Source organism: Amphibalanus amphitrite, unplaced genomic scaffold (genome assembly GCF_019059575.1).
Source record: "Amphibalanus amphitrite isolate SeventyFive unplaced genomic scaffold, NRLGWU_Aamphi_draft 000000F_arrow, whole genome shotgun sequence".
NCBI classification, from domain to species: domain Eukaryota; kingdom Metazoa; phylum Arthropoda; class Thecostraca; order Balanomorpha; family Balanidae; genus Amphibalanus; species Amphibalanus amphitrite.
Window position 1 is genome coordinate 2,901,237 of NW_024881498.1, and position 17,981 is coordinate 2,919,217.

Sequence of the window (17,981 nt, forward strand, 5' to 3'; positions counted from 1 at the left end):
TGTACACCAAGTTTTGAAATCCTATTCCTTTTTGTTTCGTTTTTAGAGCCCGTTAAAGTGAAGAAGATTCCGCGTTCGGTGAAAAGGGAGAAAATCGAGAACCGAGCTTTTATAAAGTATTGCGATCTGAAAGGCATGCCTTCATCTGAAATTAAGAAGTATATAAACTTATTGGTTGTGGCCCATCATATGGCACTGTTATGGTTTGAGCTGCTAATTTCAAGCAAGGCAGGAACAGCGTCCAAGATGAACAAATATAAAAATGCCCTAGAATGTGACAAAATCCGAAAACACTGATCCTGCTCTAGGGGTGGGGATGCTGGATCCAAGACTGTGACCTAATCAGATAGCGGTAAGAATGGACATCTCCCAGGAGCAAGCTGGCGACATTCTTACCAAAGGGTATGACATGAGAAAGGTCTCTGCCATTGGGCCTCTCGGCTTTTTACTGCAGAGCACGACGAGACACGTGTACTGACATCTGGCGCTAGTTGAAGCAGATTCTGAGAATTTAAAGTCACTTTTCGCTACCGTTGATAAACTGTGGGTGTTTCACTTCAATCCAGAATCGGAAGAACAGTGGAGTCAGTGAAAGCACGTCTCTACTCTAATCTGAAAAATTGAATGTCAGAGTCACAACAAGGAGGGAAGTGTTCAGTAATTGGGGAAATAAATGATATGTCTTGCAATTGCACTTCCTTTCAAAGGGTCTTACTGTAATTGGACATTACTAGGATGACCCACTGATGCACCTTTGCTAGAAAATCAGGAATATCAGAACTACAATGCTGACAAAATTGGCCATGTTTCACCAGAGCAATGCGTCGGGATATTTTTCACTGGTTGCAATGTAAAAAATCACTTACTGAACCTTCCAATTTATCCCAAATTAAATCTTTTCACCAGCATTGGCATTCTTAGGGTGTCTATTTCTCTCTAAACCTAAAGAAAAAACTGACTGGATGACGCTTCACAAAAAATAATGACGTCATTGACACCGGGAGCACTTACCCAAAATAACATTATTCAAGGCGCTTAAAAAGTGAGGAAAAAAAGTGATAGGACTTCACAATTTGGTGTCCACCCATATAAATAGTGGCAAAATATGTGACTAAAGTTTCATTTATCTGCGTCACCTGTAACTATGTTAGGCTCAAAACTTTTCATTCGCCCTATGTATCTCGGCGTATAGGAAAGGCCACTTCAAGGCCCCTTACCAAATGCACAATGCCAGCAGCATCACCAAACCCATTCTTTTCTCTGCTCTACAACTCTTTTAACCGAGACACTCGTCTTAGAAATGCCATTTAACATACTAGCTGTTGTTGTGAGCCATTTCATATCATTCATCAATTTCTTTCCTTGTCAGCGAGAGGACGTGGGAACCCGAGAGGAACCTCAATCCTACATTGATCGCCGCTTTCCTTCGAGGTAAGTTTCCTGTTCATACCGGCACCGGAATGTGTGTGTATGCGTGTATGGGGAGAGACGGCTAGGTGCCGTTTGCCACCTGACGGTTTCCCCGAAAGCATGAATCCTGCGGCACCCAACGTTCACCATTTCTCTGAAACTGCTCTAAGTCAAGGGTTGTACGTGGTCCCCATAATCCATTCCATAGTTTTGCTTCAAATTGGTCCTAGCGTCAACGAATATATCACAATACGTTTCCAACGTGGTAGCGCAGAAGGTTGGAGCCGTTTAGGGGTCGGGAGGACCTGGGTTCGATTCCCAGTGCCGCCCGGACCGGCGTCCCGGCCTGTGACCCTCAGAAGCGGGGTGGGCTACTGCATGAGCCATAGCCCTGAGGCGGAGTAGGAGCCCTCCAGTAATGGGGTGGAATGAACTGTTGGAGCGAGGAATGAATAAATAAATAAATCGATAAGTAAACGTCCATTTTTTCCAGGAGACGATGTCGAACTGGGCGGTGGCTCCGCTAACGGCGACGATGTCGTTCCGCCGGCCTCGACACAGGGTAAGCGATATCGTTGATAGGCGATCGCTTGAACTGTTACTGATTTATATTTTCAGTGTTTGACGTAATCAGGCTACTCTACCCTCAACTCATCAAATTTGAAGCTAGTGTCTCAGAAATCATTCACATGTTCTTACATGGTTTTAAGCGTGCTTGTTAGTTGTGTGGTTTTACTCTCACTGGACCAGTATCGCATAATGACCATCACTTGTATTTCGCAGGCATGGATCTCGATCGAGGCCCGACCGACGCCGCCACGAGGCGTCCCTCTCACCCCGTCTTGCCTGCCCTGCCACTGGGTAAGCGACATAGTTGATTAATGATTCATATTTTGTTGCACCATATCGTTAGAATCAACTAGGCAAAGCCCGCCGTCTCCCGACGCCAATGCACGTTGCGTGGGGCCGCCCGTACGATTTCCTTTAAATTTAGCCTACGACGTCTAATCGGCCATAGGATCAATTTAGCTGAAGGAACCTTACCGTGAATGGACTTTAAATGCCCCATAGGAGCCCCGTAGATCGACGTTCTTTATATTTTTCCTAAATATTTATACACCAGATATTAAAAGAATAACAACTACGAATGGTACCTCAGTTAAAATTTGCGACGTCCGTTTATTTCGCAGGTGACGATGTCGAGGCGGACGGCTGTTCCGCTAAGGCGGACGGCTGTTCCGCTAAGACGGACGGCTGTTCCGCTAACGGCGACGATGTCGTTCCGCCGGCCTCGACACAGGGTAAGCGATATCGTTGATAGGCGATCGCTTGAACTGTTACTGATTTATATTTTCAGTGTTTGACGTAATCAGGCTACTCTACCCTCAACTCATCAAATTTGAAGCTAGTGTCTCAGAAATCATTCACATGTTCTTACATGGTTTTAAGCGTGCTTGTTAGTTGTGTGGTTTTACTCTCACTGGACCAGTATCGCATAATGACCATCACTTGTATTTCGCAGGCATGGATCTCGATCGAGGCCCGACCGACGCCGCCACCAGGCGTCCATCTCACCCCGTCTTGCCTGCCCTGCCACTAGGTAAGCGACATAGTTGATTAATGATTCATATTTTGTTGCACCATATCGTTGGAACCAACTAGGCAAAGCCCGCCGTCTCCCGACGCTAATGCACGTTACGTGGGGCCGCCCGTACGATTTCCTTTAAATTTAGCCTACGACGTCTAATCGGCCATAGGATCAATTTAGCTGAAGGAACCTTACCGTGAATGGACTTTAAATGCCCCATAGGAGCCCCGTAGATCGACGTTCTTTATATTTTTCCTAAATATTTATACACCAGATATTAAAAGAATAACAACTACGAATGGTACCTCAGTTAAAATTTGCGACGTCCGTTTATTTCGCAGGTGACGATGTCGAGGCGGACGGCTGTTCCGCTAAGGCGGACGGCTGTTCCGCTAACGGCGACGATGTCGTTCCGCCGGCCTCGACACAGGGTAAGCGATATCGTTGATAGGCGATCGCTTGAACTGTTACTGATTTACATTTTCAGTGTTTGACGTAATCAGGCTACTCTACCCTCAACTCATCAAATTTGAAGCTAGTGTCTCAGAAATCATTCACATGTTCTTACATGGTTTTGAGCGTACTTTTTAGTTGTGTGGTTTTACTCTCACTGGACCAGTATCGCATAATGACCATCACTTGTATTTCGCAGGCATGGATCTCGATCGAGGCCCGACCGACGCCGCCACGAGGCGTCCCTCTCACCCCGTCTTGCCTGCCCTGCCACTGGGTAAGCGACATAGTTGATTAAAGATTCATATTTTGTTGCACCGTATCGTTAGAATCAACTAGGCAAAGCCCGCCGTCTCCCGACGCCAATGCACGTTGCGTGGGGCCGCCCGTACGATTTCCTTTAAATTTAGCCCACGACGTCTAATCGGCCATAGGATCAATTTAGCTGAAGGAACCTTACCGTGAATGGACTTTAAATGCCCCATAGGAGCCCCGTAGATCGACGTTCTTTATATTTTTCCTAAATATTTATACACCAGATATTAAAAGAATAACAACTACGAATGGTACCTCAGTTAAAATTTGCGACGTCCGTTTATTTCGCAGGTGACGATGTCGAGGCGGACGGCTGTTCCGCTAAGGCGGACGGCTGTTCCGCTAACGGCGACGATGTCGTTCCGCCGGCCTCGACACAGGGTAAGCGATATCGTTGATAGGCGATCGCTTGAACTGTTACTGATTTATATTTTCAGTGTTTGACGTAATCAGGCTACTCTACCCTCAACTCATCAAATTTGAAGCTAGTGTCTCAGAAATCATTCACATGTTCTTACATGGTTTTAAGCGTGCTTGTTAGTTGTGTGGTTTTACTCTCACTGGACCAGTATCGCATAATGACCATCACTTGTATTTCGCAGGCATGGATCTCGATCGAGGCCCGACCGACGCCGCCACGAGGCGTCCCTCTCACCCCGTCTTGCCTGCCCTGCCACTGGGTAAGCGACATAGTTGATTAATGATTCATATTTTGTTGCACCATATCGTTAGAATCAACTAGGCAAAGCCCGCCGTCTCCCGACGCCAATGCACGTTGCGTGGGGCCGCCCGTACGATTTCCTTTAAATTTAGCCTACGACGTCTAATCGGCCATAGGATCAATTTAGCTGAAGGAACCTTACCGTGAATGGACTTTAAATGCCCCATAGGAGCCCCGTAGATCGACGTTCTTTATATTTTTCCTAAATATTTATACACCAGATATTAAAAGAATAACAACTACGAATGGTACCTCAGTTAAAATTTGCGACGTCCGTTTATTTCGCAGGTGACGATGTCGAGGCGGACGGCTGTTCCGCTAAGGCGGACGGCTGTTCCGCTAAGGCGGACGGCTGTTCCGCTAACGGCGACGATGTCGTTCCGCCGGCCTCGACACAGGGTAAGCGATATCGTTGATAGGCGATCGCTTGAACTGTTACTGATTTATATTTTCAGTGTTTGACGTAATCAGGCTACTCTACCCTCAACTCATCAAATTTGAAGCTAGTGTCTCAGAAATCATTCACATGTTCTTACATGGTTTTAAGCGTGCTTGTTAGTTGTGTGGTTTTACTCTCACTGGACCAGTATCGCATAATGACCATCACTTGTATTTCGCAGGCATGGATCTCGATCGAGGCCCGACCGACACCGCCACGAGGCGTCCATCTCACCCCGTCTTGCCTGCCCTGCCACTGGGTAAGCGACATAGTTGATTAATGATTCATATTTTGTTGCACCATATCGTTGGAACCAACTAGGCAAAGCCCGCCGTCTCCCGACGCTAATGCACGTTACGTGGGGCCGCCCGTACGATTTCCTTTAAATTTAGCCTACGACGTCTAATCGGCCATAGGATCAATTTAGCTGAAGGAACCTTACCGTGAATGGACTTTAAATGCCCCATAGGAGCCCCGTAGATCGACGTTCTTTATATTTTTCCTAAATATTTATACACCAGATATTAAAAGAATAACAACTACGAATGGTACCTCAGTTAAAATTTGCGACGTCCGTTTATTTCGCAGGTGACGATGTCGAGGCGGACGGCTGCTCCGCTAACGGCGACGATGTCGTTCCGCCGGCCTCGACACAGGGTAAGCGATATCGTTGATAGGCGATCGCTTGAACTGTTACTGATTTATATTTTCAGTGTTTGACGTAATCAGGCTACTCTACCCTCAACTCATCAAATTTGAAGCTAGTGTCTCAGAAATCATTCACATGTTCTTACATGGTTTTAAGCGTGCTTGTTAGTTGTGTGGTTTTACTCTCACTGGACCAGTATCGCATAATGACCATCACTTGTATTTCGCAGGCATGGATCTCGATCGAGGCCCGACCGACGCCGCCACGAGGCGTCCCTCTCACCCCGTCTTGCCTGCCCTGCCACTGGGTAAGCGACATAGTTGATTAATGATTCATATTTTGTTGCACCATATCGTTAGAATCAACTAGGCAAAGCCCGCCGTCTCCCGACGCCAATGCACGTTGCGTGGGGCCGCCCGTACGATTTCCTTTAAATTTAGCCTACGACGTCTAATCGGCCATAGGATCAATTTAGCTGAAGGAACCTTACCGTGAATGGACTTTAAATGCCCCATAGGAGCCCCGTAGATCGACGTTCTTTATATTTTTCCTAAATATTTATACACCAGATATTAAAAGAATAACAACTACGAATGGTACCTCAGTTAAAATTTGCGACGTCCGTTTATTTCGCAGGTGACGATGTCGAGGCGGACGGCTGCTCCGCTAACGGCGACGATGTCGTTCCGCCGGCCTCGACACAGGGTAAGCGATATCGTTGATAGGCGATCGCTTGAACTGTTACTGATTTATATTTTCAGTGTTTGACGTAATCAGGCTACTCTACCCTCAACTCATCAAATTTGAAGCTAGTGTCTCAGAAATCATTCACATGTTCTTACATGGTTTTAAGCGTGCTTGTTAGTTGTGTGGTTTTACTCTCACTGGACCAGTATCGCATAATGACCATCACTTGTATTTCGCAGGCATGGATCTCGATCGAGGCCCGACCGACGCCGCCACGAGGCGTCCCTCTCACCCCGTCTTGCCTGCCCTGCCACTGGGTAAGCGACATAGTTGATTAATGATTCATATTTTGTTGCACCATATCGTTAGAATCAACTAGGCAAAGCCCGCCGTCTCCCGACGCCAATGCACGTTGCGTGGGGCCGCCCGTACGATTTCCTTTAAATTTAGCCTACGACGTCTAATCGGCCATAGGATCAATTTAGCTGAAGGAACCTTACCGTGAATGGACTTTAAATGCCCCATAGGAGCCCCGTAGATCGACGTTCTTTATATTTTTCCTAAATATTTATACACCAGATATTAAAAGAATAACAACTACGAATGGTACCTCAGTTAAAATTTGCGACGTCCGTTTATTTCGCAGGTGACGATGTCGAGGCGGACGGCTGTTACGCTAAGGCGGACGGCTGTTCCGCTAACGGCGACGATGTCGTTCCGCCGGCCTCGACACAGGGTAAGCGATATCGTTGATAGGCGATCGCTTGAACTGTTACTGATTTATATTTTCAGTGTTTGACGTAATCAGGCTACTCTACCCTCAACTCATCAAATTTGAAGCTAGTGTCTCAGAAATCATTCACATGTTCTTACATGGTTTTAAGCGTGCTTGTTAGTTGTGTGGTTTTACTCTCACTGGACCAGTATCGCATAATGACCATCACTTGTATTTCGCAGGCATGGATCTCGATCGAGGCCCGACCGACGCCGCCACCAGGCGTCCCTCTCACCCCGTCTTGCCTGCCCTGCCACTAGGTAAGCGACATAGTTGATTAATGATTCATATTTTGTTGCACCATATCGTTGGAACCAACTAGGCAAAGCCCGCCGTCTCCCGACGCTAATGCACGTTACGTGGGGCCGCCCGTACGATTTCCTTTAAATTTAGCCTACGACGTCTAATCGGCCATAGGATCAATTTAGCTGAAGGAACCTTACCGTGAATGGACTTTAAATGCCCCATAGGAGCCCCGTAGATCGACGTTCTTTATATTTTTCCTAAATATTTATACACCAGATATTAAAAGAATAACAACTACGAATGGTACCTCAGTTAAAATTTGCGACGTCCATTTATTTCGCAGCTGACGATGTCGAGGCGGAGGGATCAGCCCGGGTGACCTACGCCCGAATCGCCTATTCCATCGAATGTCTACGCCCGGGTGACCTACGCCCGGCTGACCTACGCCCGAATCGCCTACTCCATCGAATGTCTACGCCCGGCTGACCTACGCCCGGCTGACCTACGCCCGAATAGCCTACTCCATCGAATGTCTACGCCCGGCTGACCTACGCCCGGCTAACCTACGCCCGAATCGCCTACTCCATCGAATGTCTACGCCCGGCTGACCTACGCCCGGCTGACCTACGCCCGAATCGCCTACTCCATCGAATGTCTACGCCCGGGTGACCTACGCCCGGCTGACCTACGCCCGAATCGCCTACTCCATCGAATGTCTACGCCCGGGTGACCTACGCCCGGCTGACCTACGCCCGAATCGCCTACTCCATCGAATGTCTACGCCCGGGTGACCTACGCCCGGCTGACCTACGCCCGAATCGCCTATTCCATCGAATGTCTACTGCCGTACGGCCTGCCCGTGTTCGTGGAGCAGTCCCTGCTGTGTTATCGAGTAAGGATTTACCCATTCACTACGCCGGCTGACTGGCGGCCCCATCCTTTGTTTGCGCTATTGTCGTCCGTCGCCCGCCGCGGCGGTGCCCAGGCCCAGGGGTCGCCTGTCGCAGCGGGGGGTAGCGTCCCGCCCCGCGGCCCCTGACGCGGCGAGAGGTAACATGCCGCGGTGCACGGCACGGCGGGCCGCCGCCGCCGCCGCCGCCGAGGGAGTGGACGCTGACAAGCCGCCGAGGGAGTGGACGCTGACAAGGATGAGGGCCGTGGGCCTGTGGCATCACCTGGGTTTGTATGGATTTTTGTTCATTTGGCCGGCTGGCTTAAGTCACCGATTACATTAAAAGGACAAGTGAAAATGAGCCCCTGCACGAATTAGTGTCTTTGCCAACGGCTAACTTCAATTGCAGGAGGGTGAGGAGGGGTCGAAAGAACCACCCAGTGATTCATCCCTTGATTGAGCTATAGGAAAAGCGGGTTTGGCGAGTGGAAGCCAATGAAATAAATTTTTATTTTCCTAAGAACAACTTCACAAGAGTCATTGCCATAGAGTGCATCAAGTTTCAAGTTGAACATATTTTTTGAAAAATGTGAAGTAAAGCCTTGCTTCTCCGTCAAGTGACGGTGTATTCAAATAACCCGACCGTTGGGTAACTTGAACAGTCTTTCTTTGCACGCCATGAAATAGTTATCTGGCTATCACCGATGTTGTTTGGTGTATAAACAAATAGGCACAACAGCTCTAACATAGGTACCTTATTGAAGAAAGATTAAAACAACAACAAAAATAACCGTTGCAGAATATCAATATCTGCTTGCTGCACACCAGCCAGTTGACAGAGGTTGGCTTCTCTCGTCAGTTGTGCAGATCGTCTATATCTCCGTTCGGTAAAACCTATCACAACCTTACCACATCTGTTAGAGTGGTGCCAATTGGATTTTGAACCTTCAGAATTCCGATTTTGTCCTATGCCCAAATCGGAATTTGGTTGGACAAAGGCAGCATGCTTTGGACAATATTTGTCAATCACTTGCAACACTTCAGCATTTTCATAAAGTAATCGTGCACACCAGTAAAACGCCTTTTGGGGCGACCAACGAAGTGAGCGGGAGGGTGGGCCTTGCACGTGCGAAATTGCGAGGGGTACCACCAAATAACTTGTGCACTGCACCCCAAGACCTACTAACCGGTCCCTAGTGATGTGCCAAATTTGAGCGCAATCGGCCCAGCCGTTCTCGAGATCTGGAAGCGGCACCCTGCATGTGCGCACGTGCCAACTGGGTCCCAACTGACTTTTGCACGGCACCCTACCAACTGCTCCCTAACCGTGTACCAAATTTGAGCGCAATCGGTCCAGCCGTCTTCGAGATCTGGAATCGACCCCTGCACGTGCGCACGTGCAACAGCACCCCAAATCTGGCACATGGATATGCATGGCTTAGTGGGTGCCTACCTACTTGCCAACTTTCAGCTCAATCTTTCGGTAAAAAATATTTTCGGGTCATGTCAGGTCACCGAGCTATAACCTCACAATAGGTAAAACCTCCGACTCTTTTTGACAAAATCGTACATCTGGCGTAACTGGACGCGATCCCATCGACAAGAACGAAATTATTCTATGTGACTTATGTCAGATTTTGACAGGACATGAAACATTACATTGTATATTGACATTTCTAAGGTCAACAAAGGTCATTGACCTCGCATGTCTGTGTTTAGTGGGGTTTCTTGAGGTCCTGAATCCGAATCTGTGGTTCAATCTTCATCTAAATGCTTTCAAAATTGTTCCTCGATCTGTACAAGGTCACCTCAGGTCAATTAGGACCGTCCTCGCCAGCGGCGGGTGTGACTCTCGTGTTCCCGGGGACTATGTCACGCCAGTATTGACTGAACTGCAGTGAGCTATGCATCATTTTGTTGCTAATTCATTGGGAAACACGGTCGTGAAAGTTTCATGTTGATATCTTTCATAGATTTGCCATTATTGGCTAAATAGCTTGGAAAATTTTAGCTTTTCCCCGTAATTTGATCGTTGACTAGCCAAAACGGTGTCAAATATTGACCTAGGATAAAAATATAGGTATCACCAGTCGCGAATACTCGTAAAGAGCAATCGACTTGTCTTTGTTGGGAAGCGCTACGACGTTTAGTTTCGAAATGCCAGGAGGTCGGATCACCCCCCCCCCCCAGGCCGCGTTACGAAAAATGCCCTGCCAGGGCGAGGGTTATAATAGCACGATCTAGGCGTCCAAAAAAGGGGTGTGATATTGATATGCAACGTAGCATTTGATGAACGGCTTGGTAATAGTTAGATTGTCCTGGAGTGACTCAATTCAGTTAAGTTCTGGAACACTTGCAAGCTATACATTAAAAAAATATCTAGGCGCGTCCAGTGAATGTTGGAAGGTATTGGAAAGTAATTACACACAGCGAATATTTTCTACTCAGATCATGACGTTAAGTGTGTAAAATAACAAATGCAATAGCGATTGAAATGAACATTTTTTGTAGGTTCACAAGTGAACAAGAGGTGCCAGGTGGATCATAGGTGGACCCCGGAAAAGAAAGGGAGATCGATTTCACCTGCCAACTTCGGTACCCTGACGCCATCTATGAATTTTCAAATTAATTTGAGTAATTTTATCACGCATTTTTGTAACATAATTAGACTATTGCCAACACGTTTTCGTGATATCACCAACCAAGAAACCGATTTATGTTGCATTTTGTGTGCTTACTCATACTTGCTTAGTCATAGTCATACATTTATTCAGTTCACGTCCCAATTAGATCCGTTCCACTCAAGTGTGGCTATTCCAGAGTCAGGCTCAATATATCAAAGTAGAAACAGCTCAGATTGGTCACTTATGCTATAGTAGGGGAAGGTGGGGTAAGACGGACCAGCTAAGGTTTGAGGCCGCATATCTTGCTACACTGCTCTCGTAATTCATATTATTTATAGTCTTCGGAATGCTCAATCCTTCCTCTGTTGATATGTGTAAAGACTAAATTTCAAATTAAAGACATCTAGGTGGTGGATGCTCTTAAAGAGGGACATGTCAAAAACTCAGACAAGAAAAAACGTGGGGTAAGACGGACCACCCAGCAGTGCCTGCTATCCGTTCATGTGTGTTACACTTCTGCTCTGTACTCTTGTAAGGAAAAGTAACCAGAATGGTAAAATAACAAAATGCGCCTTTATTCTTTACTCATATGAGTAAAGAACACATGATCATGTGTGATGGAAGTGCAGCTAAAAGCTGGGAACATGTGTGTTGATTGTCGTTTGGCATGAATGCATGCCAACTGAGCACTTGCATGCATGGCTCACATGCAACAAAGACTCCTTCCTGAAAAATTAGTTTACTTAAACTTGTGTCAATGTTTTGGAAAAGAACTTTCCATATGCAGGGTACAATGGACCACCACAGGGTAAGATGGACCACAGTGGTCCGTCTTGCCCCAAATCTAAATTCTGTCATTATCATGACGTATATGTCAAATAGCCCAACATTGCAAAACCTTGCCTTTCCTAAAGTGTGACTATAACTAAGTTTATAACTTTGTTCTTCACAGTTAAGTGCAAAATAGAAACTAATCATGCAAGAAAGGCGCCGTAATTAAATCACCCGTAGACCTCTTATATTAGATCGGTTTGACGAAAAACAACATTTTTCTCAATAACTCAAAAGCTATGCAGCAGCATGAGCTCAAGGTGGCCATTGTTACGAAGGAAAACAAACATAGTGAGTGCATAAAGCAGTAGATACCAGCAGCGGCTCAGCCGGGAGGGCTGGTGGTCCGTCTTGCCCCGCTGGGCCGTCTTACCCCACCTTCCCCTACAGGCACACGCACCAATTCACGCCCATTCCCACTCGGCCATAGACGTGTCATCGAGAGCCGGCGCTGCACAGCCAGCCCAGCTGCGACTGGCGCACGCTGCTTGCTTGTTTTTGTTTTGTTAGGTTAGGCCCTTTCGGTCTGACAAGACCATTTCAGAGCCGGAAGAATGATAGGAATTAGGGGGAGACATTTGTCTGGGCAGACACCCTAGGGCCTAGAGTCGCCGGGGCTTAGCCCGTCCGAATGGACAGGCCGACCAGGATCCCCCCCCCCCCCCAGCACCAGGGACGGCGCCACGGATTTCGCCTTGCGGGGGCAGGTTTTCAGAAAAAGGGCCCAAACAAGATGGGGGCCCAAACTTTCCGAAATATCGTCAATACCGTCAATACTATGCAAGCCTTTATTTGTACAGGTCTCGCGAGATTAAGCGGTAGGTTTGGCACTTTTACATTTCCGGTTATATCTCAGAAACTAATCGATCTACAATGAAGTAATTTTACACGATCGTGGCCGGCTTGTTACCCAACAAGTCGATCGCATCTTCAACACTTAAAAGCTTAAGACGACGAAGATATAGCCTGAAGTACACTAAATTTTCTAGGTGCAAAACCTACCGCTAAACCCGCGAGACCTGTAACGACCTACCATTCCCACAACCGTTACCTTCTACACTTGTATTTATTTTGTTTTTATTGCATACCATCAACAGGTTCAGAAACCCAATAATACACAATAACACAAATACACAATAGCTTTTGTGTTAACCCGCGCCCTGATGGGGTCTGCCTAGCAACGCGTTCTGATGGGGGGGGGGCATTTTGGCCCCCCTAAGATCTCGAGAACCACGCAACATAGCGACAAGCGGTAAACGGCGTTGGATAGCCCCAACGGGGAACTACCTTGTGACCTAATTTCATTGACCTCGTACAAACCGATGACGTCACAGGTCAGGTCAAAGGTCGAATTTTCACCGTTTACAGGCATTTCAAGAAATGCGTTGTAAAATCGAGTAAAATGCATTTCATTGACAATCATCGATGGGGAAATGTTCTTCAAACACATATTTTGCTATTTGAGGTCACTGATACCAGGTCAGGTCACAGAGGTCAGGTCACTGGGGGTCACAATATGAAAGTGTCGTGTGATACATGTTTCATGGTCCATTTTACATGACAAATGCGATTATGTGGATCAGGCAGACTTTAAGGCCAGCTTAGGTCACGTTTTGGTCAAGGTCAAGTCAAGGTCAGATCAAGGTCAGGTCAAATTAGGTCAAATTTCAAAGTTGATATTTTTGCATAAAATGGGTACCAATTCGATGCAGCTCGTCACGGGGAGTTCAATGGTGGTCTCTTTTTTGCGCTAAAAGGTCTAGAATTGCTAAAAATTGAGTTCAAAAATTTGACGTCATCAATTTTTAACAGTTTTTTCGCTATAACTTGGCCAAAAAAGAGGTATCGATCTTAAATTTGGTATGTATATCGAAGAGCGCAGGGACTATCACATATATTCCGGTTTTTTCGAAATTCGAAAAAATTTTGGAAATTTTTTGAGTTTTTCTAAAAAAAAAATATTTTTTTATTTTTGGGGGTCAAAATCCCAAAATTTTGAAATTCCGAGATAGCAGTTTTGTAGCGCCGTCTTTTCTCTACACAACCACATAAAGAACTTTAAAATTGCTTATTAACTGTAGAATTGGTGAGCGTTTCAAGATGTCATGTTTTTGCTCATTTTCACTCGAACATGACTTCAGTTTGACCTCAATAACTCCTGACCTGAGGTGACCTGTGACTTGAAATTTTGTGTGAAGGTGTCGAATTGATGCCCGGTAAGGTACCCAAAATTTGGCTGCGCTGCGTGCCGCCATTTTCTCGCTATTAAAGAAAAACCACAGGGTGGGGGCCAAAATGGCCCCCCATCAGGGCGCGGGTTATTAAAGGACACACTCTTAACCCTCGCCCGTATTGGTGTTTTTCCAGCCACGAACGTATAGGGGGCAGGAGTCTGTTGCCCCCCCTTGCCGTTTCGCCCCTTATCAAGCTAGACCTCCGCAGAAAAAAACGAGCGTGCTGCCCGTGACGAGAGAAAGCCGATGATACCCAATTTTAAGGTCCTTGGTCATCGGCTAACCTTCCAGGTCAGGTCAAAGGCCAAAAGTCGGGAAAAGCGGGACATGTTAGAACGTCGTAAAGGTGGCTGCTATAGGCTTCTTTTTTCGGGGTGATGATCACGAATATCATGTTAACCCTCGCCCGCACATGCCATTTTCCCATCCTAGAACGCACATGGGGGGGGGGGGGGTTGCCACCCCCCCGCGCCGTTTCGTTCCTGTTGGAGATAGAGCTTAGCGGTAAAGACCAAAAAGATTCTTTGGGAAGAGACGAATCCAATGATACCCGATTTTACCTTCTCAGGTCAGTCATTGACCTTCCAGGTCAGGTCAAACTAAAAAATGTTGCTGTTTTGGGTCACCGTTGGATATCAAGTGCGCTGCTTATCATATACCGATGACGATGCCGTTTTCTGGTGCCAAGCCAGCTAGAACCTCTTTGTCACACTACCCGACCAGATTTTTGCTGTTGAGGTCATTTCAGGTCAAGTTAGGTCAAGGTCAGTTATATGTGTTTGTATGTCTGTGTGTGTCTGTGTGTATACTGATGTGTGCACCGATTGTTTTTGTGTCCATATTACATGAAATCATGATCTGAGAAGCTTTTACCAGAAATGCAGGCAAAAAACTTCACAAAAAGTAAATTCAGCTTGCCTAAAACGCAATTATCTTAGATGACCTAGGTTGACCTTGACCCTGACCTTGACCCCTGTACATCGTCGAACAACATGTTCCATGATAGGTGGGAGGTAAGACTGGCAAAAAAGGCCGAAATCAAGGTGTCAAAAGCTCACAAGGCCCATGGCAAACGCAACATGTTGAGAATTGGCCATTTGGGTCATGACATGACCTGACAAACAAGGTCATATCTCCGAAACCAAAAATCACAGAAACTTGAAACTTTCAGTGGACATCAAGAAAGGATAGACGAGCAGCTATACCAAAAATCACCTCTCTAGCTCTAAAAATGTTGAGTGCAGAGCAGAAAGACTACCTGGGGACCCCCCCCCCCCCATGTGCGGGCGAGGGTTAATAATGATCATAGATAATGTCTTCATGCATTTAGGCCAGGTCGGGTCAGGTCAGGTCAGGTCAGGTCAACCAGTAAGGGTTTTGCCGGGTATTCGTAGTAGGTGGCAACCGCCTCTGACAGCTTCGTAACATGTTACGAATGCATTCGTAACATGTTACGAATGCACCAAAATTACTTCGTAAATGTTCAAATGGTTGCTAAATTCGAATTCTGATCCAAAAACTAGCCTAGAGACATGTAAAACTCCAAAAAAGAAAACCGAGGTCATCAAAGGTAAATGACCTGACCTGACCTCCCGGTGATCTTGACACCCACCCTAATGCATGGGAGCAACATCATATCCCATGTTTGAACGCTTGAAACCACGAAAAGACTGCAAACACGCGGCTGATGCGAGCCGACATGCGCTGAATCGCGATTCCGGCCAAACATGGTCTCGAAGGTAGTAGGTCACAGGTCAAAGGCCATTAGGGTCAGGGTCATGAAATTTTAAGGATAGGTGTAAAATTAGCACCCCCAGGTCACGAAGCTGGTCGAAAGAGGTCATGTCGCATATCATTCGATTCGGCAGGTCTTCCTGAGTTCATTGGTAGCTTTCCTGGCTCGCTAGCTCAATTTGATCGGGAGTGATTGACGAAAAACTAAAATGACCTTGATGACGTTGTAAATGACGTCACGCAAGGTCAACATTGCAAAAGTGACGCATGTAACCTTGCAAGGAGTACATCAAATCACGATTCTGTGTGCTTGAGATAGTTGGAGATCGTTCCCGGCGCCAGAATAGCAGTTTTCATTTTTCCCCATTGACTTTTAATGGTGAGGTCACGAAAATGACCTGACCTCATATGACCTTTAGGAAAAATCCGAGATATACAAGTTGTGAGACTCGTTATGGATACTTGATCCTGCAAGTTTCATTTCCCTGTGAGTTTCCTCTGGGAGGGCGTTGTGAAGTTGCGACATCTGAAGACCGTGCAGAGGTTCACTTATAACGTCATAGGTCAGTGACCTGACCTGACTCGAAAATGCCGTTGGTGTCAAAAGGTCCGGCTTGAATCAAAGGTTAGGTATGCCAAGTTTCAGCTTTCTATCGCCAGTGTGTTAGGAGCTATCGCGGAAAAAACCCTAGGGGGGGGGGGGCGGCACCCGCCGTCCCCCCATCGGCCGGCGAGGGTTAAATGCATTTTCTATGCAAACGAAACTCATAATCAGGTGACAACCAAAGTATAGCGTCTTACCATACCCGTAATACTACATGCTTTCGCATGCTTTTGATCCTCCAATTCTGGATAAAACACCCCGTTTTGAAATGCCTTGGAAAAGCTCAATCACGCTGGAATGCAGCATACCAGTGCTTTATGCATTATTTTGTTGAATGGTTGAAAGATAAGAGGCCTCTTGCACCAAAATCCTCTTGCACCAATGCTTGGATTATTTTGCATCGTATACACAATCCAAGACTCAAATGTGACAATTTGCGTATAAAATTTACCAAGCACCTGTAGGATTATGTATTGGGCTATTGCAAACAAATTTACCACCGTTTGATTAGCTTATTCTGAAACCGGTTTTTCGATTTTACCTAGCTAGGTAGTTTGGTGCAAGAGGCCTAAGGTCTTTAAAATAGTATATGGCATAGTGCGTTATATAGGCTGTGAGTTTTGCACCGATGAACTTGTGGCCATGGTTTGTACCTATGTATGTATGCATAACACTCCAATGTACCTATGTACAGTCTGCTTTTCTTTTTGCTCTATCTTTGATCAAAAGTTATAAGCGAAAAACATTTGACCTATTTTAGCGAAATTTTTACATTTATATCCCCCAAAAACTCCCTAAATATTGACCTAGAGCAGCCAAATTTGCACAGGGGTGAGAAATCCAGGGGGCTCACCTACCTACGAAATTTGGTGTTTCTAGGTGCCATAGGAGCCAATCGCGAGGGGGGTCGCATCGACCCCCCCCCCCCCCCGCCCTGCCAGGCCGTGTTATGAAAAATGCCCTGCCAGGGCGAGGGTTAAAAGTACCGCGCAAAGTGACGGTGGATCCATCAACCCTGACCGAGGAAGGGCCTGCTATAATTTGAAAGTCACCGAACCAATTGACCTGGGGAATGGACGAGGATATCCATTGTTTCGGTGACTAGCAGTCCTTCCTCGGTCAGGCTTGATGGATCCACTGTTACTTTGCGCGGTACTTTTAAGACATACTGCGCAATGACGTAAGCTTTAAAACCTACCACGTGGAGGCTTGAGATCGTAAATAAATAAATATAGATAAATACCTAATAGTATATGGTCAAATAACTAGTCTAGCGGTGACACACTTCCCCTCGCCAGTATTGGTGTTTTGACAGCCGCAAACGTATAAGGGCGGGGGAAGTCCGTTGGACCCCCCTTGCCGTCTCACCCCTGATGGAGCTAGAGCTTCGCGAAAAAACGAGCGTGTTTCCCGTGACAAGAGGAAGCCGATGATACCCAATTTTAAGGTCCTAGGTCATTGGTTGACCTTTCAAGCCAGGTCATTGGCCCAAAAGTCGGAAAAATCGAGACCAGTTGGGTCGTAAAGTGTGGCTGCTACGAGGTTATTCGGGGTTCTGATCACGAATATCATGTTAGTTTTTATCACAGATGATGTCTTCATGCTTTTAGGCCAGGTCGGATCAGGTCAGTTCAGGTCAACCAGTAGTGGTTTTGCCGGGTATTCGTAGTAGGTGTCAACCGCCTCTGACAGCTTCGTAACATGTTACGATGGCACCAAAACTACTTCGTAAATGCTCATATGGTTGCTAAATTCGAATTAAGCTAAAAAAAAAAACTA

At 46.4% G+C, this 17,981-nt stretch overlaps 1 protein-coding gene across 1 annotated transcript; it reads left to right on the forward strand.

Annotated features, from left to right (window-relative positions):
- The first annotated feature begins 1,379 nt into the window (after positions 1 to 1,379).
- LOC122379055 lies at positions 1,380 to 10,062 on the forward strand. The gene is made up of 17 exons (XM_043360975.1): positions 1,380 to 1,431; positions 1,904 to 1,972; positions 2,194 to 2,271; positions 2,601 to 2,711; positions 2,933 to 3,010; positions 3,340 to 3,429; positions 3,651 to 3,728; positions 4,058 to 4,147; positions 4,369 to 4,446; positions 4,776 to 4,886; positions 5,805 to 5,882; positions 6,212 to 6,280; positions 6,502 to 6,579; positions 6,909 to 6,998; positions 7,220 to 7,297; positions 7,627 to 7,658; positions 10,057 to 10,062. The coding sequence occupies exons 3-17, from the start codon at positions 2,196 to 2,198 to the stop codon at positions 10,060 to 10,062; spliced, it is 1,143 nt and encodes a 380-aa protein (XP_043216910.1). The 5' UTR covers positions 1,380 to 1,431; positions 1,904 to 1,972; positions 2,194 to 2,195.
- Positions 10,063 to 17,981: the final 7,919 nt, after the last annotated feature.